General features: G+C 35.6%; 3 protein-coding genes across 3 annotated transcripts; all 3 read right to left on the reverse strand.

Moving 5' to 3' along the window:
• Positions 1 to 194: 194 nt before the first annotated feature.
• LOC107014825 (pyridoxine/pyridoxamine 5'-phosphate oxidase 1, chloroplastic-like) lies at positions 195 to 7,711 on the reverse strand. The gene is made up of 14 exons (XM_015214922.2): positions 7,489 to 7,711; positions 7,214 to 7,390; positions 7,072 to 7,110; positions 6,496 to 6,663; positions 6,288 to 6,393; positions 5,123 to 5,289; positions 4,786 to 5,028; positions 4,500 to 4,588; positions 3,846 to 3,896; positions 3,664 to 3,754; positions 3,100 to 3,204; positions 2,914 to 2,984; positions 961 to 1,056; positions 195 to 453 (listed from the first exon to the last, which is right to left on the reverse strand). Exons 1-14 carry the CDS (start codon positions 7,606 to 7,608, stop codon positions 387 to 389), a joined length of 1,590 nt encoding a protein of 529 aa, XP_015070408.1. The 5' UTR covers positions 7,609 to 7,711; the 3' UTR covers positions 195 to 386.
• Positions 7,712 to 8,225: 514 nt separating this feature from the next.
• LOC107014317 (mannose-1-phosphate guanyltransferase alpha) lies at positions 8,226 to 13,866 on the reverse strand. Its single transcript, XM_015214173.2, has 16 exons — positions 13,726 to 13,866; positions 13,312 to 13,452; positions 13,062 to 13,159; positions 12,817 to 12,917; positions 12,644 to 12,722; positions 12,384 to 12,444; positions 12,180 to 12,226; positions 11,966 to 12,058; positions 11,773 to 11,863; positions 11,436 to 11,484; positions 10,222 to 10,338; positions 9,985 to 10,132; positions 9,293 to 9,385; positions 9,146 to 9,214; positions 8,636 to 8,678; positions 8,226 to 8,524 (listed from the first exon to the last, which is right to left on the reverse strand). Exons 2-16 carry the CDS (start codon positions 13,367 to 13,369, stop codon positions 8,424 to 8,426), a joined length of 1,248 nt encoding a protein of 415 aa, XP_015069659.1. The 5' UTR covers positions 13,370 to 13,452; positions 13,726 to 13,866; the 3' UTR covers positions 8,226 to 8,423.
• An 804-nt stretch (positions 13,867 to 14,670) lies between these two features.
• On the reverse strand, positions 14,671 to 22,282 carry LOC107014316 (betaine aldehyde dehydrogenase, chloroplastic). Its single transcript, XM_015214172.1, has 15 exons — positions 22,052 to 22,282; positions 21,687 to 21,820; positions 20,920 to 21,000; positions 20,686 to 20,834; positions 19,671 to 19,763; positions 19,470 to 19,593; positions 19,306 to 19,371; positions 19,142 to 19,211; positions 18,644 to 18,720; positions 17,316 to 17,429; positions 15,811 to 15,888; positions 15,574 to 15,725; positions 15,431 to 15,491; positions 15,222 to 15,328; positions 14,671 to 14,958 (listed from the first exon to the last, which is right to left on the reverse strand). Exons 1-15 carry the CDS (start codon positions 22,167 to 22,169, stop codon positions 14,865 to 14,867), a joined length of 1,518 nt encoding a protein of 505 aa, XP_015069658.1. The 5' UTR covers positions 22,170 to 22,282; the 3' UTR covers positions 14,671 to 14,864.
• Positions 22,283 to 22,980: the final 698 nt, after the last annotated feature.

Below are 22,980 nucleotides of genomic sequence, written 5' to 3' on the forward strand. Positions count from 1 at the left end.
AACTCCTGGTTGGTTTGGGTCAATCTTCAGTGGTGAGTGACTGAGCTTAATTTCATAAAACACTTCACTCCAATGTAATAATATTGTGAAATCGGCAGTGTTGGCCAAACTTGTGACTGCAGTCAATTTGTCGTTTATACCTTTTGATCTTACAAATGTCGAATGAGAAACACCCATGACTGACTAATGGAATATAAAGTGATTAAATGTAAATCTCTATTATAAATATTAACCAGTAGTCTGATAAAAATGGTAACAAACTTTATTGGTGCCTGGAAAGTTGCCTCGACTCCGCAATATACACTCATGATCAACAAGGCGGGGAGAGGAGAAAAGGGAAGTACAACAAATCGGCATCCTCATAATGAAGATGCTCTCAACAAAAGTCATGGAGCCAATCTCTCAATCCTCCACACTGTTTTTCCATCAGCTGTTTCCGGGATGTAACGCAACCTGCAACAGCATAAACTAAATTTAGCCATAGATTATACGGGAAAGAAGAGCAACCTGAAGTTCTAAAGAGGAAGACAAGATGAAGTTAATGTTGAAATCTCATCAAAGTGCAGTTCAAATATGGAGAAGCAGCCTTGGATACTTGTAGTTTAAAAACAGTATTCATACTTAACATGTCAGAATTTTAAGAAACCACTTGCCTATATCGGGTGATAAGTTGGATATCCGTTTCAGACGGAGCATTCAGCATAAAAACTGCTGAAGTTCCCCGTCCCAGATTTTTCTAAAATTGATATATAGTGTTTTATTCAACACTCCATATCTCTAATCCACTACATTCTTGTATTTCTATATGATATTCTTCTTCTCAAATGATGGAGCTACCTAGAACCCTAACATTTCTCTTGCAAATTAAAAAAATCTGCTAACACTTTATTTCTTCTCTGAGTTGGACACATTCTTAGCATAATATGGAAGTCTTTGGATGAGATATCCTGTAGTAAATACCTGTCATGCAAGCGAGATTTCTGTCCTTGCCAAAATTCAAACATTTCAGGTTTAAGCCGGTACCCTCCCCAGTGTTTTGGTTTGGGAATCACGCTTCTGCAGATGAGACAAAATAGGTAATCAAGTCCTTACAGGGAAATGCGGGTGAAATTTATGAACATGAAGTGGGAGAGGAGGAATGACAAATTACTATAACGGTTGCATTACAGGAGATGGATTATTTTAATCAGCTTATAGGAGACAGAATTAGTTGGTTTTAGTTATATATGAACATGAAAAGACTGCACTACATAAAAACACATACGCCAAATAGGAACTGAACAATTGAACTGAGCTCATTGAGCACAATTTCTGTAGCTGAGCCCAAATTGAATCTGGGAGGGCTAAGTTTAAATTTGATCCAACCTCAGGAAAAGGCTATTCTGAACTTTATTAGGCTGGGGTCCAAGTTGTTCGTAGATATATTACTCTTTAGTTCTTCTCCTCTCCTTTCACAAACAATCTATTGATCTACCATTTTCAAATTAAATGTCATTACACTTTTCTTGATACATTGATTATTGATCTACAACTTTCAGATAAAATGTTGTTACAATCTTTAACAATTTAACAATATTAAATTAGCACTTTCAAGGCTGAGCTTTGGTTGAACCTACTGATGAAATCCAATTCGACTTGCTCAGCCAGGCAGGCATAGATAAAAGAATCAATTGAAGCTTACCGTATACACATGCATTTCCACTTACCACTGCAAACAAAAAGATTCATTTGTAGTTGACAGTTCTACATGAGGCCTGCCCTACCAAGACAATCTCAGCAAAAGGGGCATTCAGACCGTGAACAGATGTTTTATGTTGTGCAATAGCTTGGAAACCAACCACCACCTTTGTTATATTGTAAAGTTGCAACTAATTTGTGGAGTTTGTTTCTCTCTATTTTTGGTCTCTGTTGGGTCATGCCGCAAAGCTTTAAAGAAGCTTATGAATGTTGGAGCTGCTGGGAAATTGGTAAAGCCATCAGAAGCACATGGAGGATGATTCCAGATATTGTTGGTGCTCTTGGTTAGAAAGAAATAGTAGGTGTCTGATGTTTTTGTGTAGCTGTGACAATATGTCCCCCTGTAGTATCCCAGGACTTATTTTTTTTGCAGTTTGTTATCTCCCTGGGTCTTGTAATAGCCACTTATGCAAAGGGATTCACACAACTTTCTTGTAAGCTCAAATGTACTAACTCTTTTGCATCTTTTGGATGCTTTCAATGAAACCTTTTTACTTCATCCGGTGTGTGTGTGTGTGTGTGTGTTGTCATCCCAACTGGGAAGTTTTGACAGCATAATTCGGATTCATATGAGAACTCAACTGATGGATTTTGTTACTCCCTCCGTCCAATAATGCTTAACATGTTTCCTTTTCGAGAGTCAAACTAGATTAACTTTGACTGATGTTTAATCTATATTTTTCATCATATTGATATGAAAAGAATTGTAATTTATAGTACTTTCGTGTAGTTTTTGAATATTCAAATTATAATTTTAAAATAGGAATCAATCTAATCCAATTTAGCTCTGAAGATTAGTCAGATTGACTCTTGAGAGGCAAAACATGACAACTAATATGGGACGGAGGGAGTAGTTCTCATTCCGAATTATGAATTCCCATTCTCTCTTGATGAATTTTTTATGGGGTATTAGATGTAAAAGTACCTGATTTCCTATTTAGGCAGTTCCAAAAAAATTGTTCCTCAAGTTTTCTTTCAAAGGGGTTGTGAATTGGGGAAGGAAATTTACTATATATTATCATATATTTCCTAAAGTACGGTAATGGATTACAAGAAATAAAGTTGAGTAAAAGTATATGAACGGGATAAACCATGTTTTGAATGGTGCAGATACAGAAACATCATAGCATTTGGTTTTGGCATTCGAAGTAATTGATTAGTTAAATAGATACTAACCCATCAGAGTATTTTGCCTCCAACTGTTTGTATTCATCAAGGAGGACATGCCTTCCTGGAATAACTGTGCTCTAAGGAAAAGCAAGAGACAAATGTTTGCAAATTATATGAGCAAATAAAAGGAAGTTACAGAAATACAAAGTTAAAGAAACAATTTAAAAAATTTATACTAAGAACCGGGCAGACCTGCTGGCTAACTATGGCACCAATCTGACTTCCCCGAGGACGACTGTGGAAATATTGCTCAGATTCCTCATCAGAAACTTTTTGCACCGGCCCTTCGATTCTTACCTAGAGACCACACTGTTGTTTTAAGATCCATTCAAAAAAAGAAGAAAAAGAAAATTCTTATAATCAATACCAGTAATTCATAGGCAGCAGAAGATACAACCATGACATATTATTCAACAATTAATGTAGCTTGCACATGGATTTGAGTTTCTTTTAATAGGTAACTTTTATTTTAAAAACACAACAACAAATGAGTGCTAAATATAAACACTACAAATTACAAAGTTTCTTCCCTTTTAATCTGGCAGACAACTAAGTCTAGCATCGTATAATATCATATACATATTCCATGTTCAACCAAAATGCTGAGAAACGCAACCACTTGAATTTTAGTCTATGCTAGAAAATAGTAAACAGGGTATTGATAGCCTCCTCACAGACTGCATAAATCTTTCTCCTCGAAGAATAAGAATAAATACACTGACAGATTCTCTACTATAGATAGTTTAGAGACTATACCTGGCGGTTCAAATCATCCCAATAAAAGAGGAGTGCGGCATGAGGATTTTCAGCTATTTGTTGACCTTTTCTGCCTTCATAATTGGTGTACCTGCACAGGGAAGACTCTATATAAGAATGAAAAAACGAGTGTCTTCTGAATGGCATTAGGATGCACTCATATAAAGATGAGCAAAACTAACCAGACAAAACCATCCTTGTCAAACCCTTTCAGCAATACGATCCTTGATGAACTTCAGTTAAAAAGTCATAAAATGCTATAAGTTTATGGTCCAAGTAAGAGATAAACATACCTAAGCACTTAACAAGAACCAATACATAAACAATTTGAGACGCTAATCAGAGATTCGTATGAACCAATAATCTTGCAAAAAATCCTACTGATCTAGTCTTTTATCATGGTTACAAGTATCACAAAGTTTGTTTATAGTGAATACATGAGAAAATTAGAGTCACTTGTCATTCAATGCAAATGGACAAGATTCTATTTGCTTGGGAAGCAAAGGGCATTTGAAGGACAAGTAAGTAGAACCATTATACACAGAGATGACAATTCTCCTACCTTATCAAAAGAGAGAGAGAGAGAGAGAGATTTTCCTTAAACATCCTGCTAATTCTCATAGCAGAACTGTTTCCAGTTTTACAATTGAGCGTGAACCAGAACTGTCATATGAAAGTTCCCTAGTTGATATAGCTCTCATCACAATTTCTTGGTGATTGGTAATGCAAGAGGGGGGGAAAGAAATAGGTAAAGTCTTAGAGTTGCATATTATTACAGCAGGTGGATTAAAATATAAAATGAACTAATTTTAGCAAAAGAAACGTGAGACACTCACGGCTTGCCATCTTTTCCAGTAGTTGACAAGGCCATGGCATTTGGTTCCTTCAAGCCTGCGATCATTGCATCATCAAACCACTTTTGGAACTGCAAAAAGTCAAGGTTAATGTAATTATAAAGCAACAGGGGAATTAGGTACACAAAATCACAGTGAAAATTCAAGAAACATGGGTTAGAATTAGTGACACCTGGAATAGGGCCAACTATCTCTTAATAAAATTACAAAAAGAATGAAGTCATCAGTCATCGTCCACTCTGCTTTACATGATTACATCAACTCATACCTGATCAAAGGGGTCAGCGACGACCTCTTCCTCAAGCAACGCAGGAGAAATATAGTTCTCCCTCAGAGATGATATGTCAATTTTTGGGGGCTTGCCAATACGGACACACATGGAAGTGCCAGGATATGCTGGTAATTGAAGATTAAATTTGTTTCTGATGGATGGTGGAACAAATCTGCCACCTAAAAAGTGGTGCGAGCCAGAAAACCTTTTGGCACACAATTTTGGGGCAGTTAGAGAAACCTAGATTCGAAATTTTACTTGTTAGGTGGCTCAAAAAAAGTCAAAACAGTAGGGCGTTGCAGATATTAAATACAAATAAAAAACAGACACATACCAGCATGTCAGGTTGAATACCTTCACCACTTAAATCCCCCTCTTCCACATTCCATCCAGATGGAATATCTATAGAGATGATGGCAGGTGATTTCTGATGTGTATCGCCATTAAGCTTTAGTGCCACCAGTCTCTGGATTAAGTCATCAAAAGGTGGCCTTGGGCTACCTGGACAAGTTACCAGACATCTTACAAAAGCTAAAGAAAGGTTGAGGTGCACACACTTCAGTACCAGAACCTTTTTTTTTAATCTTCCGTAAAAAAAACACCTTTGTAAAGGTACTTTGTTGTTACCACTTCCAAATTTTCCTGAAGAAGAAACTAGGTTTCTCTTAATTTTTATTTATTTTTTGGTTTCATGCTATCCACCTGATGAGGGATATAGAAGGATATTTTATCAGAAAAGTAATCTTTCCTGCTAATTATGGACGAAAGAATCTCCTTTTGGGTATCAAAAAATTCTATACACATCTAGACCTTAAAACAAACTAAAATATAGTGGATTTTTCTTCCAGGAAACCACGATAAAATTTGACCAAAGAACCATCCTTATTCTGCCTCAACAATCTGCCCCCTTCAATTTTATCTAATTTTCATCCAAACAAAGAAATGTTGGAAGGATTATTTTCGTAACTTTTTCCCTTTCCTGTTAATTATGGACAAAACCCCTGCTTTTGATTCTGTTTCGGGTATCAAACCATCCTATACACTTCCAGGCCTTGAAACAAAACTAAAGTATTTGACAATCTTACCACCAGGAAACAAAATTTACCAAATTATCCCTCCTCAACATTCCACTCCAACACAAGAAAATGACGTATAGCTTTTTATGTTTGAGAGTGTACATCTTCTATTTTTCTGTTTAGATATCCCCTTTCTTTGCTATCAGCTGTGTTGTCATCTCATCCGGAAAGACAGATTTTGGTTTTTTATGGATCAAAAGAAAGGATTATTACATTGCTAATGACATAAGAAGTTCACCAGTTTTTCCATTCTAAAAGGAATAAAAGGTAAATGAAGAGTTACTTATCAATAAACAAAGTAAATGTCATGAACAATAGAAAAAAGAAAGAAAGATAAATGAAAGGTTCCAACCAAAAGATTCTAAAATTTGAGTAGTTACATGTTGAAGCTCAACGACAAAAAGATCTAAAGATAAATTATACCATGGAACGAGAATCCGAACATTGCATCCACTAGAATGTCAAAGCTGTCAGAGAAGTCCTTTGGCAAATCTTCCAATAACAAGAAAGGAACTGACAGCGACTCAAGCTAGAAAAAATGTTGATTAATCAGAAAGTTGAATAAATGGAACTTTAACCGAACAATGGACTATAAATTGGTCATTCGTAAAGTATAAACAAAAATTGATACCTGAGTTACCAAGCCATCATAAAGAGGCTTAGCAGTACGCTTAGGGTAACATATGAATGGTTTATAGCCAAAATGATATAGATGACGAGCAGCTACAAGACCATCACCGCCATTATTACCAGGACCGCAAATAGTAAGAACACGACTGTACTCACTTGGTCTGTAGACCTGTCAGAAGAAAAAAATCACTGGTGTACAGCCTCAACGAACTACCCACAAAGGATCAAGATGGAAAAAAAGAAAGAAGCAATAGCCAGATGGTATTGTCTATGAATCTACATCCACTCAAAAACTGCTAAAATGACAGAAATGGAGACAAAAATTTTGTTGTCCAACATGCAGGGGGGAAACAAAATTTTGGAAATTCAAAATTATGACACGCAAATCAGGGTAGATGCTATATAAATGTATTGTTAACTTGCATCAAAATTTAACATAACCAAATTACTCAATCCAATACAACTAAAACAAACTGAAATTCTACAAGTCAGAATGAATCTTCAACCATGTCAAATTGTCAAGGAGGTGATGACATGAAGTACAAAGAGATCTTTTTAAAGCAATTCCACTACTCACCTCAGCAATTGCAGCAGCAACACTCAAGCCAGCCAGTTCCTGCGATCAAAACCACAATATCACCCATCATACTATAAATTATCCCTTAATAAAGTCGAAACTCAAAAGATATCAGAATTATAGGGATATTTAAGAGGCTAACCATAAGTTGATCAACACTGAAACCAAGAGGACCCATAAGTATCTCATCAATTTCAGCAGCTTCTTTCTGGTTTAGGTACGAAATGGCCTCAGGGTTTTGCTGAATGCTATCCATTTTCGTTGCCATTCCTCTCACTGAACCCAAAAATCCAATCTTGGGTCTTAAACCCAACAACCTCTTTCATTCACAAGATTTAGCAAATAAGTATAATTCAATAGCTGACAGCCCTACACGTAGCGAAATCAAGATCACACAAAGAAAGAAAGAGAATTTACCGGAAGAAGAAGATGATGTGGAGCGATAGTAGGCTTGAAATTACAGATGGAATTAGCAGCTGAAGAAGGAAGTAGTGTTTGGGAGAGAAGACATGACATTCTTTTGGCTTTACGAAGCATTTTATACACAATTAACAATAGAGTATTCTGCCATTGTGACCTCTTCGATTAGCCACTTTTTTTTTCCTGATTTTATACACCATGAAATCTCAAGATAAACTTTATTGAATAGGAGGAATTAAAGGATATATTAATATAGGCTATATGGACTTTATTTTAATAAAAAAATAGGAAAATAAGTTTAAAATTAATTATTTTTATTTCTTTCTATTGAGAAGAGTATATTTGAGTTGTTTGATAATTATGTCGGTATATATATATATATATATATATATGTTGAATTCTTTTTACGAAGAATATATTAATTTTAAATCACAAAGTTAAAGGATATATCAAACATTTTTCCTTTGAATGCTGTTATTGGAAATGGAAATATTTGGACCTATATAACAGGGATATATGCAAAATGACAATTTACATAAGATTTCCTCTCCATCTCTTTATTTTTTACAAAATATCAAGTGAAATTTCACTAAAGTGGGATCTCATGAGAATAAAGTATACACCAAACTTTATAATCGGGTTGAGAAATATCTGAAAATATTGACGTATTCCTTTTTGAGAAACTAAATGAATTGAACTTTTTTTCAAAAAAATATTAGGGAGATAGACCAACAATAAAACTAAGAAAAGGAGGGTTTTATCGCAGTTCTTACTATGTAAAATTAAAAATACACAGTAAACTAGCAAAATTGTTCCGTATTCAGATGTACAAACAATACATACATAGAATTAAAATGGTAATACAATCCTAGGGGATGAAGATGGCTTAGTAGCATGAGCAAAAGGGCACTGCCAAATTCATTTCTCTGTGTTTAAAGTAAGATCTCTTCTTGGACACTCACATTAAGAGTCTTGTTTGGCAGGACAATGCTGTTGATCACTACTACTTCATCCTCGACCGACACGGATTCACCTGATTTCAATATATTGGTTTAGATAATCCACCACAAAAGTTTAAATGTTGATAATTTTGTAAAGGTAAGAGCTGTAACAGCTAGGAATATGAGAATAACAAATACATTACCAAGAATTGTGATCCCGAGCTTTGCGTTGTAGTCTCCTACACCCTGAAATCAGTTTGATAGAGTTTAGATATCTGATGTCAAGACTAGGACTAGAGAAAGCAAATGAAATAATGGAGGAATGCTATTCAGCTAGCATGTATTATAGAGTCCAAGAGAAAGGACGAGTACAGCCAATCTTATGAATTCTCATCGAAGATCTTCACATAATACATGGATTACACTCTTGGTACTAATTTAATATCATGTGTGATGAATAATTTTGATGTGAAAAAGCACTTTCTCCAGATTATTTTACTCTACAGTATTGATGAAATAGTATGACAGCTCTTCCATATTCCTAAATTCCAAAGGAGAAAACCAGCTGGCCCTATCTATCGACAGGACAGACAAACTGACAAATTAAGAATGACCTCTTGGGACATATTTGTGGGGAGTCGAGATCAAAACATCTTTTTTCAGCAATATATTTCATATAATTAAGCAAGAATTTAGCCATCTCCATTACTTACCTGGACTCTTGACCATCTGCCAATTGAAGACTTCCAGCCAACAATTGCATGAATAACAACCGCATTTTCCTGGAAAATGAACCCCGTGTTAAATGCCAGCATATGTCACTGAAGTATTCCATGAGCTGTGATAAAGTGAAGTGGTACCTTGATTTCAACATCATCAAGGATAATACAACTGATGAGCCTGGCACCAGCTCCAATACGAGCATTAGCAGAAATTGAAACATTAGGACCAATCTGTTCAACATTGTAACAGACACATCAATCTATAGGTGAAGGAGGTCATAAGTGAGCACATAAGCAGGGCAAGCTGCAGTCAGAGGTGTCTGTGGCAATTAATGATGTAAGGAGAAACAATGTAAAAAGAACTTTTTGAGACATGGAATGGAATTAAGCAAGAACCATCAAGAGCTAACTCTTCAGATTCATAAACGCTAATCAGAAATCAAACTTGATCTCATTACTTTTAACTGAAATATATTTACAAAGGTGCAACTTTGACAATATAGAAATCACTGCAATATATGACATGACCTTTACCAGGAATCATATTCATTACAAAAAAGAAGACCTCGAGCTACAGTGTTGCAAGCATGTGCTAGTCAATATAGACTTGGCTGGTGAGCCAAGATGTGTACGACATAGAGGGTGTTGATTGTTGCAAACAAATATTGTCATGAATAAATAAGAAAACATATCCTAGCTGTTTTTCATATCACAGAAGTTATTGCAGTAAAATAAATAACCATTAATCCAAATTAACCAACCATGAAATTTATAACATAAATATAATAATCATAACAAGTTATTTTGTAGGTGTATCCAAATATTCCTACCTTTGCAGTAGGATGAACTTTAGCAGATGGATGGATATAAACATCACCGCTGATGGTTGCAGTCTTTGAGCCATCCCCACTTGCCAAAAGATGTGGTGATGTGGAACTATATTGAGCCAGGTAGAGACCGGAGCATTTCAGAGACATCCTGCAAAGAAATAAACCCACTCATCACCTCAAATCTTGACATTTGAAATGGAAATGGGAGGATGAGCACTTCATATGTGATTCGCTTACCCTGGTGTTTTAATTTGTTCCCAGAAATCCATGGTTTCATAGGTATATAGCTGCTTCTTCCCAGCAAGAGGGGTCAAAATATCTTGATCCAACCGTACAAAGTCTGTTGGAAGACTCCTGCCAAATAAGCTCGTATTAGGAAAGGAAAAGAAGGCACTAGAAATCCTTTTTTCAGGTACACCTGTACATTTAAACTCTTTTTTCCAATTCTAAGTATTATTCAGTAGAAAGAATAACTTTACTGTTCCTGTAAGCATCATAAACCTCATTAATTTATTCTACATAGGGCTGTGGCTTGGAGACCCATAATCCAGCTCTAGTAACTGCAGTCTGCAGCCCCCTACTTGACTACCTTTTGCTGATAGCGTATCACCTATAGCAGGTGATTTATTCATATGATCCTTCTGCAGAAGAAGCTTCTTTCAGGAGGTCATTATAAGACCAGGTAACATGATTCAAGCCAGAGGTGCACAACCACACAGTTCAAACATTTGTGGCAGTGTCTTATTCAAATTAACTGTGAGCAGACCTCAGGAAGATGCCAAAATTAAAGTGATTAAGCTTGGGATAAGTGTGGGCTTCAAAAATCTAAAACTGGTTTCAGTTTTGGTGGACTCCTCAATGACAGCGAAAACAACAAGACGTACACTTTGCACTTTGAATATCATTTACTGGTCAAACAGTGAGCAGTAACCTCATCCATTCCATTAAAGCTCAAAATGACAGGTGTTTGTGGGAACATATGATTGTGTAGTAACATCATCCTAATGAAATGAGTAACCTCAAAAAACAAACTACAAACAAATTAGAATCATTATCCTTCAAAAGATTTCGCCTATTGACCTAAGAAACTAAAGGTACTAATTATGTCAGCACCTATAACATCTGTCCTCAAAGGTGATCATCAGCTGCTAGAGTTATAAAGCTTCACCCGGTTTCACCATTCACCAAACAAAATACTGAAATAAATTACTAATATAGTGAAAGAAGCAACCATGCAACGAGGAGAAAGAAGCAACCATGCAACGAGGAGAAAGAAGCAAACATGCTTGTATGCAATTGAATAGAAGAATGAAAAATCAGACTAAGAACCTAGATACCATGTTGAGCTGCAACAGTGATATCATAATAGAGGGCAACTGCAAATGAGATAACTACTCTCTGAAGGTAGCACCAAAATGTCTATATTATGTAGTTGTATAGGGAAATTATACCTATTTACTGGCTGAAGAGCTTCAAAGCTGGATACACGCCTTAGATTAGCTGCAAAAGAAGAGAAAATACTTCATAAATCACCCCATATAATACTATTGTTTGAGAATTGAGACCAATCATTGCATGGGTTTTAAGAAACTTGAAAACCACATTGGATTAGGAAGACGTAATATTGTCCCAAGTCAAGCACAACACTGTTCTATTTCAGCAATTGTGCTATATCAGTGTTCAAATCAGCCCAATATGGTTGTAAGGTGAAAATGACACTAGAACAATGAGATCAAAGGAAGAGATGGACCAAAAATCTCATTTCTTTTAATATGAAAACACACCAACCTCTGTCTTTCCTCTGAGTGGATACTCCTTGAATAGCATTGAAGATATCTGGTGTAAATACGTACACACCACAGTTGATGCGGTCACTCACCTGCATTCCAGTCATATTTAGGCAAGTATCCATGGGTATAAACCTACACATTTCTTAGTTTATGAAAGTAAAATCCAAGAGCAAGTAAATATCTGGACGTACAAAAGTTTCAGGTTTCTCAGTGTAATGCAACAGTTCATTGGTAACGGGGTCGGCGACCAGTTCTCCAAACTCACTGGCTGTCTCAGCAGACACCTACACATGGAAACTCCAATAGACTTTCAACATGAAGTAATCACATAATAGACGCTAATAAACTATAAAATAGCCAATAGCATGTGTCCTAGACAAACAGTTCGAGGGTACTTTCATCTACCTTGCTGACAAGAATGGTTCCCATTCCACCATATCTTCTATGAGCCTCTGCGAATTTGGAGCAAACAGAAGGTAAAACTTGGAAAAGTCAAAAATATAAACTACTGCAATGCTCTTTATTTCAGAGAAGTTGATCAAGAGAGGAGATGATAGAAAGTTAAGAAGTGCGAGTGAAGTATAAAGAGGGAAAGAAAGAACTAAATACCAAGCATCTCAGGCAAAGGAAAACTGCAGCAAACGTCGCAGTTCAGCAAAAATATATGTGACTGCCAGGTGAGATAAAACAACCATGTTAATAGAGATCACTAAGTATGATGAGGCAGTAGCCCCACTTATATTTTCAGATTTTTTAGATCATATTTGATCAATTCTTATGTTCCCATTAACTAACTCTGTAGTTATATTTCCCAGCAATTTATACATGATCATCACAAAAATATAATCAAGAAGAGTGAAGATCCCAACCGGGCTGTCTTCCATAAGCAGATCCCTAAAGTTGTAAAGACCTCCAGCTGAACCATGTGGTTTGTCCTCCTTCAGGTATCTATTAACAATAAATTCAATATGCACATGAATGAGCTCCAATATTACGAAGTTCATAAAACTCACTGCACTGATAAGCAGGATAGTAATATAACCTGACAGGAATTCTTAGTTCATTCGAGATTGAAGACACATATATAGCAAATTCACGCTCCTCATAGAAGCCAACGAGGTAGATCTGCGCTAGGTTCGGAATCTGAAAGCCCATATGTACAGAAAGGCATTAGTTTAATGCATAAAAACTTACACTTTGAACACCCCATCTTTCAATGAATACAAGAAAACTTAGAACATCAAATCTATATAACCAGATTTAGCATTAGTACAAAGAAAGCATTACCTTTTTACAGGCAGAGATCGGATGATGAACCATTGGCTGTCCTGCTAATGGAAAAAGTGGCTTTGGGATATTCAATGACAATGGGCGGAAACGTGTACCTGTCAAGAAATCAAGAACACAGGGCACAAAGATTTGAACTTTATTAAAATTGAATTGAAATTAATCAAGGGTTTCTTTTATTCCCAAATTCCAAACAGTGATAAAGAACTTGGATGGTGAAGTTCTAAAACTTGAATCAAAAAATGCATACCTTTGGTTGGTCCACCGACCATGATCACAGCCACAACTTTCTCCTCAGAACTTCCCATTTCTATCAAAAGCAGAGCTCAGATCTCAAAATAAAAGAAGGATAAAACTTCCGCCCAAATCAACAGCCCCAATTCTTTGAACTCTACAATGAACACAATTTGGGAAATAATCTCAAAAGGGGCAACTCAATAATTACAATACAGAAACCTGAAAGTGACAGTGCTGACAGAAGATGAAGCAGAAAAAGAGGTGGACGAGAATGTTGGGGGAGAAAGAGATATGAATACTGTAAATAAAAATTGAGATGAATACAGAAGATCCAGTGAGAAAGAAAGGACAGAAGAAAATTGGTTGATTTTTTTTTTTAAATTATAATGAGGCAAATATAAATAAATACTAGGTAGCAAATTTCGACCTTCCTTTTGTTTTTAATTGGCTTTCATCACTCTACAGTACAGAAATATTTGTATTTATTATGTTTGTCATTATAAAGTTGTCTAATTTAAGGTATATGAATTATGATCTTTTATTTTTCGAACAGAGGAAGTTCATATGTTTGAGATAAATGGAACTTGGAAAGCATATTCTAATATTCTCTTGAAAATATTTTTACTAAAGCAAGAAGATTTTTTTTTCCAATAAGAAATTTCAACCACAAAGATTTTCTTGTGTTCGTTAAGTTCCACATGAATTCTCCTTATTTTCTTTTTTCCTCTTCCACAATGCAAAAAATACTTTTTATGGAAAAAAAATTATATTTCTCGTTACACATTCATAAAATTATATTCGTTTTTCGATATCTACTTTTTTCTTTGTCATCATACTCTTTAAAGTGCCGTACCTAACTTGGTTTCATTGGGAAAGCCAGATCAAGAAGAAAGAGATGTAGCACCGTACTAGTAATCATCCGAAATAATGATGGGGCAAAATAAAATTGGAAAATGAAAAGCTAAAAGGTGGAAACAGTGACTAATATTTTCATAATTTACAAGTTTAAATTAGATATATTTATCTACGCAACATAGTAATCTATCATTGGCCATCATCACTTAGGAATGGAAAAATGTAAATATTAAATACAGCCATGTAAGATAGCTTGCATATAATTTCAATCATTTTTAGTGGTTTAACACTCTTCATATTTTACTAACCCAAAGTAGCAACTCACCAAATCTTAAGATTAGTCCATATCATTAAGTCACTTTTCTTAACTTCTCATTGGTGCTTTTGTTTATCCATCCCATGCTATTTCCCCTTTGTGGACTGATGGGTACATTGCATAAGATGAATTTTATGTAGTTAATATTACTTGCTAAACCTTTCTCCCATGAAATTTTGCATGTAACGTGCAATTAGTGAATATGATGAATCCAAGATTGACACCTTGCTCTTAAAGATGAAATAAACAGAAGAACGCAATATCAGTAAAAAAAAAAATGTAGCCCACATTTTGTCCCTTCAAACAGATTATTAGAGTTGATAATAACAACCAACGCTAGTTCTACATCAGATCCAAGTTTCATCATTCACATAATCCTTGACCACTTGAAAGTTTCACAGCTTTGAAGGAGACTTGTAAAAAGCCCATGGTTCGTCCGGAGTCACATACTGAGTCACCTGTTTAATGTTTAGGTAGTTCTCGAGACTCCTGCGAGAAAGAAGAAAGAGCAATATATCACTAATCAGCTGTACAGCTTGCAAGATTCTCCATCTAAATACTCTTCCAAGTGTGGAAATACAACCACAGGTTTTCCCTTTATACTGGGTTGCTTTTACACAACATAGCTAATTCAAGAAAGAGAATTTTAGGTAGCAGAAAGACACAAGATGGATGAAGGGAAAGTGAGGTAATTGCTAAGTCACTTAGATGTTATTCAACATGGAACTAAAAATCAACCAATGAGTGCTTACCATTCCCCAAGCTCACGTCCAAAACCACTACGCTTCTTACCCCCCCATGGTGGTTGCCAAAAGCATGGCTGCGAGCAGTTGATCCAGACAATCCCCGACTGAAAAGCCTGCAAAGTCCAATTACTAAGAGGTCATCCCTGGCTTTGCAAGAAGCAGTGCCTTTGGGTATGGATAAAAGATGTTTTTCGCAATTGAGGAACTACTCTCACCTTTGTGAAACGTTCACATCTTTCAAGATCTTTTGACAAAATAGCAGCACCCAAACCAAACCTAACAAAGAAAAAAGCGTAAATTAGAAAAAGGAATGTTTGTGAAATAATAGAATCATGTATCTTAAGTCTAGCCAACTCACTTGGTATCATTTGCTAGTTCAATGGCTTCCTCTTCAGTTTTAAATGTTTTGACACAAAGAACAGGTCCAAATACCTCCTCTTTCCAGATCTCCATGGACGTATCAACATCAGTTATGATTGTTGGTTGAATGTAATATCCTTTCTTTAAGTGCTGAAATCCAGTGAAGAATCGAGTCATGTTCCAACATACTGATAAATACAGCACCTGCATACTTTCACCCAGAAGTGTTCCTTACCTCAGGTCGGTCACCACCATAAAGAATGGTTGCACCTTCATCTTTGGCTGTAGAGATGAACTTCAAGATCTTCTCATACTGAAAGGTAAAACAAACAGTCAACATATAAGAATTGCCCATAAGTCTGCTTAGACGAAAAAAGAATCCCAGCAGATAAACATGATAACAAGAAAAAAAACAAACTAGACACAAATTGAAAGCCAATATCCATGTCATTTTTAAATGTTGTTGCTTTGCCCAGTGATGAGAAAGTTCCAGTATATTCAAAGAATTCTAAACTAATGTGAATTATGATCATTTCTTTCCCTATTCTTGAGCTTTTTCACAACTACACAGACCTTCCCATGTCGATTCTACTATCGTTTCTCCTCAAATTCCTTCTTAGAATTAAGTCAACCTCCTATTTACTTTAAGGTGTTGTTAAAGTGACTTCCCTTCCTTCAGCAGAGGTTTAATTGACAATATTTTGGACAAGAAGACCAATTAACTCTTTGAAATACATGAATCACTATCTCTTTATTTTAGCAAGTAACATGAATTCTCTGTATTTTCATTCTTACATCAAAGATTAAGTTCTAAATTCTAATAATTCTGAAAGAAATGATATCTCACATCAATAGTTCTTTAATAATAACATTGACTAACTAGGGTAAGCAGATGAAAATTATACAGCATTGACCACCATTAATATAGGCAGTACTCAATTACTTTCTAATGTTAAGTTCTACCATGAACTTTAGATGGGATGAACACCAAACATCTAAATTTCAAACCCAAAGTAGTGCAATTATGAACAGAGCTAATCAGATTTTTTAGGTATGAATAGGATAAGTAACAAGGGTGTGAATTGAACTTCAAATTAACAATATTAACTATAGAAGTTCATAGAGGAAGAATTAGTAATTTCTCAGACAGAAGTCCCTTGCATCTTGATAAATTAGAGATGACATTAAACAAGGAGAACACTTTATGTTCTCGCAACATTTAAATATGATCATTGAATCAAGGAGTAGCAAACATCAAAGTTTCAGCCAGAAGATTTGTCTCACCTGTACATGTAAAATCTTTAAGAATTTTTTTTTTTCATCAGAGATATGTTTCTAAATATTTCTTGGCCTTGTGAAACTATGTTCAAACCAACCCATTTCAACGGCTATTTTTGCAAGGTCATCAATGCCGACTGGTTATTTTATCTCTTCTGCAGCAGAACTAGTGATATCACACCAGAAAAAAGACCATCGGATAGCTATTTGGCAATTTTCAAACTGCAAATAGTCTAAACAGGCCGTTGTGACTTTATGTTCCATATCCCCAAAACTTATCCTGTTGACTATATCTCATCAGGAGGGCACTTCCGCACAGAAGTCGCTTTAAGCAGGGAACAAACATAAATTTTACCCTACAGTTGCATCTATTTAAGGCACCACATAACATTGTCTCCAAGCACTTTATAATACAGTTAAAGCAGAACATCTTCTACTAGTTTATTGCCAAAATGTCTTTACCTGTCCACGACTAATGACAGGACCAAGCTTGCAGTCTTCTTCCAAGGGATCTGAGATTTTGATGTTTTTTGTCCACTCAAGAAGCCTGGCCAAAAATTGTGGAGCAATTGTTTCCTGCAAATTCATAATTTGTTTTCACAAAGAGCTCTAGTGTTTGACGATACTAGAAAGGGAGATATCATCAAAGGATACATCAAAGGGACTCTGAAATAGTATTATTTTCAGTGTTATACAAGGGTGGGAACAACAAGAACATACCCAGTGAAACCCCACAAAGTGGGGTCTGGAGAGGGTAGAGTGTACGTAGTCCTTACCACTACCTCTCCGAAGTAGAGAGGTTGTTCCCGAAAGACCCTCAGCTTAAGCAAATCAAAGTAGTCATAAAACGAAAAAACATGTGGTAGGGAGAAACGTGACAACGAATAGCAAAACAGTAACAACTATATAGAAGGATGTTATAATAAGGTGGCATTTAAAAAAACAAAGAAAAACTAGGAGTCTCACCCTCTCTGAGAGTAGATTGTCCTACTCTTCTTTTTTTTTTATGACAAGCGAAACCTGCAGCCGCTATCCTCTGGGTGCGCACTGGGTAAAAACCCCGCTCCTATGCAATAGCTCGCAAGACCATGCTTCTTTTTTTTTAATAAGGAAAGTGAACTGAGCAGAAAAGACCTTGCCTTTTGTTTACTTTCTTTTTATATTTTTCCTCAGAAACTTCTAAAATCTTACATTTATCTGTTACAGAGCCCTTGGTTTTCAGTTAAGAAAAAATAGATTTTCTAAGGCCAAACTAATCTATGTCCAAATGGGGACTAAATTTCACAATCTAATCTTGTAGCATAAGAAAAAGGAAGCAGGATGTTTTATCCTTCTATTTGATAAAGTATTGTCTGGTTTGTCTGGTTTATCAAGGTATAGTACTAGATGCACATTGCGCTCAGTCATCCATTAGAAATTAGGATGATCCCCTTTCTGTTCCAACTTTCACAAACTGATACTATGTTTGGCTCAGGTACCATCAGTGAACTACCAACCCTAAGGAGCAATCAAGTTTTACATAATCTTAAACCTGAAGAAACTTCATTATGAACAACCATAAAAAAACAGAGCGACCTTGATATAGTGTTACGAGAAAAACCAATTATCTGCTATTTAGGATACACATCACCCCCAGAATCGTCTTGTATTCTTAAGGAATTGCTAGTTGCCAATAGTATATTCAGTATTTTCTAGATAGTGGTAAACAGTGTGGAGTCAAAGAACCAAGATAACCATAAAACTGAAAACTAACTAAATACATGGGCCTTCCCCAATATTTAAGCTAGTACCTGTATTATAAGACGTGATGTCGCACTGCAAATTTGACCATTTGTCCAAAAGCAGCCAAAAAGAGTCCACTCAACAGCTGTGTAGACAATGAGGACACTTAAGCTCAAGAGCTATATTAATTTCTTAAATGCAACGCAAAGGTGACTATGAAATGTATGAGGGCATAGAAAGTAGTATTAAGACTCGTATTCCAACAGTTTAGGCGATTATCACGCATTTACTCATAACTCAAAGGTTAGAGCATTGATCTGTAATGTGCTAGTCACCTGTTAAATTTCAATAGCTGGATTTTCCCTATTCTTTCTTTTCCTTCTTTTTTATATTGATAATGTTCCTCCAAAATATAAGGATGTTGAAATGATGAAGTTCCTTCTTTTCCAAAATTATCAGTTTTGCTAAGTATGTGATAGGAAATTCCAGATATGTCGGGTATAGATAATATACCCTTATCAGTTTTGCTAAGAAGGGAATTATCAAATAGGACTAAAAGAGCAAACCTGTATCAAGGTCATGAATGTCATCAAACACAACTATTGGACTTTTTCCACCAAGCTCAAGAGTAACCGGCTGCAAATGACGTAAAGAGGCTTAGTGAGCTGAATCCACCAGCATATCAGTTTTGCCAATAGGAACCTAAATCATTATTCAGATGTGAACATACTTTAACAAGTTGAGCTGCAGCGGTCATGATCTTGACCCCAGTTGGGCCACTTCCTGTAAATGCAATCTGCTCACCCCAAAGAAGTAAAGATGCATTCATCACATGAAATTACATAGTATTAAATTTAAGCAAGCACAAATACACCTAAAAGAAACAAAGCGAACCTTATCAACATCAGGATGTGATACCAAAGGAGAACCAGCTTCATGTCCCAATCCCGTTAGTATGCTAAGTGCACCAGGAGGAAGACCCACCTCTCTACAGATTTCACCCAACTCCAAAGAGGTACTGAAGTTGCAAAAAAAAAAATGTAAATCATATGGACCATTAATAAGGATAATGAAGAAAACCAGATGAGGACTCACATAGATGCTAGTTCTGATGGCTTAAGTATTGCTGCACAACCAGCTGCTAAGGCAGGAGCGACTTTCCATGTGGTCATCAAAAGAGGATAATTCCTTCATTATGAAACAAAAGCTCATAAATCAATCATCTAAATCTTTTCTCTCATACGAAACACGAAAAATCCAATGAAATTCACAATGCTCCAAGAGATTGATTTCCACTCTCCCTAAATCATAACCAAAAAAGCTAATCTTTTTAGGGATCTTTGAAACGGCAAATGCAGCGGTTTGTTCACTAACCAGAGTAAATGGTAAAAGTAAGGAAAGAGAAAAAAAAGAATCTCTTGAAAACTATCCCCCACCCCCGGTTTGTCAACACTCTTGACTTCCACAAGTATTCCCAATTGCCTTGAAGATGCAATTCATTTGAGGCCAAAAAACAAAGAAATATTCAGGAGAACTCTACAATTTCCTACACCCCCTCGAGTCTCTTCCTATTTTTTCATCTAATTTCTTTAAACTTTTTTGAAGGCGTCTAAATAACTTAGATTCCTAGAAATCAGAGTTCCTAAGGCTTTCATCTCAATGACATTTCACCTTTTTCAGAACTTGAAATGTGTATGTTGTCACTATCCAATAAATAAAGTTCTCACAAGTCCACTTGATTATCATTCCCGATGCTCGTGTTAGGATGGCATCCAACTTTGTCAATTAAAGACACCGCTGAACTAGTCGATAACTAGTTTAATGAACTACACTTGCAAACTGTTTTCGTTTCTCTAATTTTTTGGTTGTTCAAGAGGCTATCTCAATTAATCATATAGCTCAAAGTTTAGCTCATTCGAACAGTCTCTTCATTTTCCTTAATAGCTCATAACCAGATAGAGCGGCCACATATACAGTAACTGTATGTACGATAGAGAAGTTGGTCGCCTAAAAATAATATCATCTTGGTTTGAAAAGAGAAGAATACCATATTTCAAAGTGGGTTGAAAGAGATAAGAAGAGCATAAATCATTAAAATTAAGTGGTGTACCATGGAGTAATCAACCCCACAACACCAAGAGGTTCTCTTAAAACATGGGTCTTGAATGAATCCAAATGAAGTTTAACTTCAGTCTGCTTTTTTGAATCCAAAGCTTCAGCTAGATCTGCATAGTACTCAAAACACGCTACGACATCATCCTGGAAGATAAGAAAGAGCACATAAGTAGAATGAAGTACTTTGCAATAAATTATCCTATGTTTATCCTATTAAGCAAGAACTTACTATATCCGAGGCAGCCTCGAACCAGGGTTTTCCATTATCGATAGTCTCAAGTGTAGCCAGTTCAGGCTTTTTCTCCAGTACCTACAGTAAATGTAAACAACAGCAACTGAATCATTAAAAGCATAAATAAATAATCATGAATAGTAAAAATATCACTATCAGCCTGACACTCAAACACCAAGAATCAAGGTAAATGCTATACACACGCAGAACTGTTAATACACTACAACATAATCCAATCAAACTGGATCTGCTATCTAGCCATGATATTCAGAGTCAAAGGTGAAAGATAGCGAAAAACTGGCATTATCATAATGCAGTTCAGTTAGTAGAGAAGCAGTGTAATTATTTTTCTTAAGAATAGTAAATAGAAGAGAAATAATTTATTATTATTCAAACAGAATAATCTGTGCAGGTGCTACTCAATTAGATGTAAATTGCTGATGTTAGCTGAAGGACACAATTTGAGGGATCTCTTCTTTTTTTTTTTCTGGGATCAAGTACAGCTTGAGCGATCTTGATGTAACTATAGGGCTGGCTATCTACAAAAATCAGGTTAACCGATCTCATGAGATGACACTATAGTATAGTCTTGGAAGATGTGAAATTAACACTTCCTTAGGTTAATAAGCAATCAAGAAAATGCAAGTCAACAACTCAGATGAGAGATTCCACCGAAGCATCCGTAAGTTAGCAAACCTGAAAGTCAAACCTAGGTGGTCCACCTAATAACAATATGGAAAAGTTACCAAACTGAACACACCAACCTTAGCAGCAATAGCACGAAGATATTTGGCACGCTGTGCTCCAGTAGTAGAACCCCAGTCATCTCGACGAAGCGCACTCCGTGCAGCTTTGACGGCCATATCTACATCCTCCTCTGTAGCTGCGGGAATATACCCTGAAAATCCAAGAAGATGAAAAATTTACAACCGGATCAAACAAGAACTCATTAATTTGCAACATAATTGCTCAAATCTTGCGGAAAAGATAATTTGAAGGTTATTCTAGAACATATTCCAGTTGCAACCATAAAACACACACAAATCTTCACAATTTCTAACATCATTTCAAAACTTGTCCACTAAATTGCAAGAGATCTTTGAAATTAAACCTATAAAATTTCAAATACCGATAATTTCTTCATTGGCCGGATTGATGATGGGTAACCGGTTCTTCCTGAGGGGTTCTCTCCATTCACCGTCGATGAACAACTGCCGACAAGGGATCCGTATATTAGGAATCGCCATGGCTCTACCCTTGATCACTTCACTTTCAGTATTTTGTCAAAGTGTGTGCTAAATGTTACTGATATCAGTCGAGAAAATGTAGTGCTCATTCCTACTTTATAGCCAAAGTTTGATAAGACCGTCATATAATCCGACCACTCGCTTGCATCCACACGCGCATGTACACTCGCTATATAATCCAGCCACTGTTTACATATTTTTTTAAAACAATATTTACAACATAAAAATAACATAAAGCCGTATGATCTCACACAAATAGATTACGTCTAACTCAAGATAGTTATACGGAGAAGTTTACGATATACGTATAGTTATATGGAAAAGTTTATAATATATTTTTTACTCATGAAAAAATTATTCAAAATCAACTAAAGAAATGTAATATATACAAAAATTATCATATACGTATGTAAATAATAATTGAAGTACAAAAAAATAAATGATGACAGAAATTAAAGGACAAGTAACTATCAAACTAATATTATAACTTTTACATACTATTATTCTATTTTTATATATGTTATTTTTAAATCTTATATCTAAGATTGGTAAGTCTTAAGTAGCGTTTGGGCAATAATAGTCGGTCTACGTTAGAATGTGTCGGCCTATATATTGGAACCCTCCAACAACTATATTCTTTACAAAATTAGTAAAACACGTGTTTTATTGTAACTTTGCTGAGTTGTTTTTTTTACAGTATAAATTTTAATCGAGGGTGTTTGACAATAGTATTTTAAATATTTTTAATAAATTATTTTTAGATAAAGTCTTATTGTTTGGTTAAAAATCTTTTTAGATATATTATATGGGA

This window comes from Solanum pennellii, chromosome 3 (assembly GCF_001406875.1).
Source record: "Solanum pennellii chromosome 3, SPENNV200".
NCBI classification, from domain to species: Eukaryota; Viridiplantae; Streptophyta; class Magnoliopsida; order Solanales; family Solanaceae; genus Solanum; species Solanum pennellii.

Excerpts from the sequence above, each read along its gene's own strand:
- LOC107014825 (XM_015214922.2), bottom strand. The coding sequence starts at position 7,608 with ATGCTTCGTAAAGCCAAAAGAATGTCATGTCTTCTCTCCCAAACACTA. Across the intron at positions 7,391-7,488 it reads CACATCATCTTCTTCTTCCG|AGGTTGTTGGGTTTAAGACC; the intron begins GTAAATTCTCTT and ends TGTGAATGAAAG. Across the intron at positions 3,205-3,663 it reads GGGATGATTTGAACCGCCAG|GTAAGAATCGAAGGGCCGGT; the intron begins GTATAGTCTCTA and ends TGTGGTCTCTAG.
- LOC107014317 (XM_015214173.2), bottom strand. The coding sequence starts at position 13,369 with ATGGGAAGTTCTGAGGAGAAAGTTGTGGCTGTGATCATGGTCGGTGGA. Across the intron at positions 12,918-13,061 it reads CGATCTCTGCCTGTAAAAAG|ATTCCGAACCTAGCGCAGAT; the intron begins GTAATGCTTTCT and ends ATGGGCTTTCAG. Across the intron at positions 12,723-12,816 it reads GAACTAAGAATTCCTGTCAG|ATACCTGAAGGAGGACAAAC; the intron begins GTTATATTACTA and ends TATTGTTAATAG.
- LOC107014316 (XM_015214172.1), bottom strand. The coding sequence starts at position 22,169 with ATGGCGATTCCTAATATACGGATCCCTTGTCGGCAGTTGTTCATCGAC. Across the intron at positions 20,835-20,919 it reads TCGAGGCTGCCTCGGATATA|GATGATGTCGTAGCGTGTTT; the intron begins GTAAGTTCTTGC and ends CTTATCTTCCAG. Across the intron at positions 19,764-20,685 it reads GTGGGGTTGATTACTCCATG|GAATTATCCTCTTTTGATGA; the intron begins GTACACCACTTA and ends TTCATAATGAAG.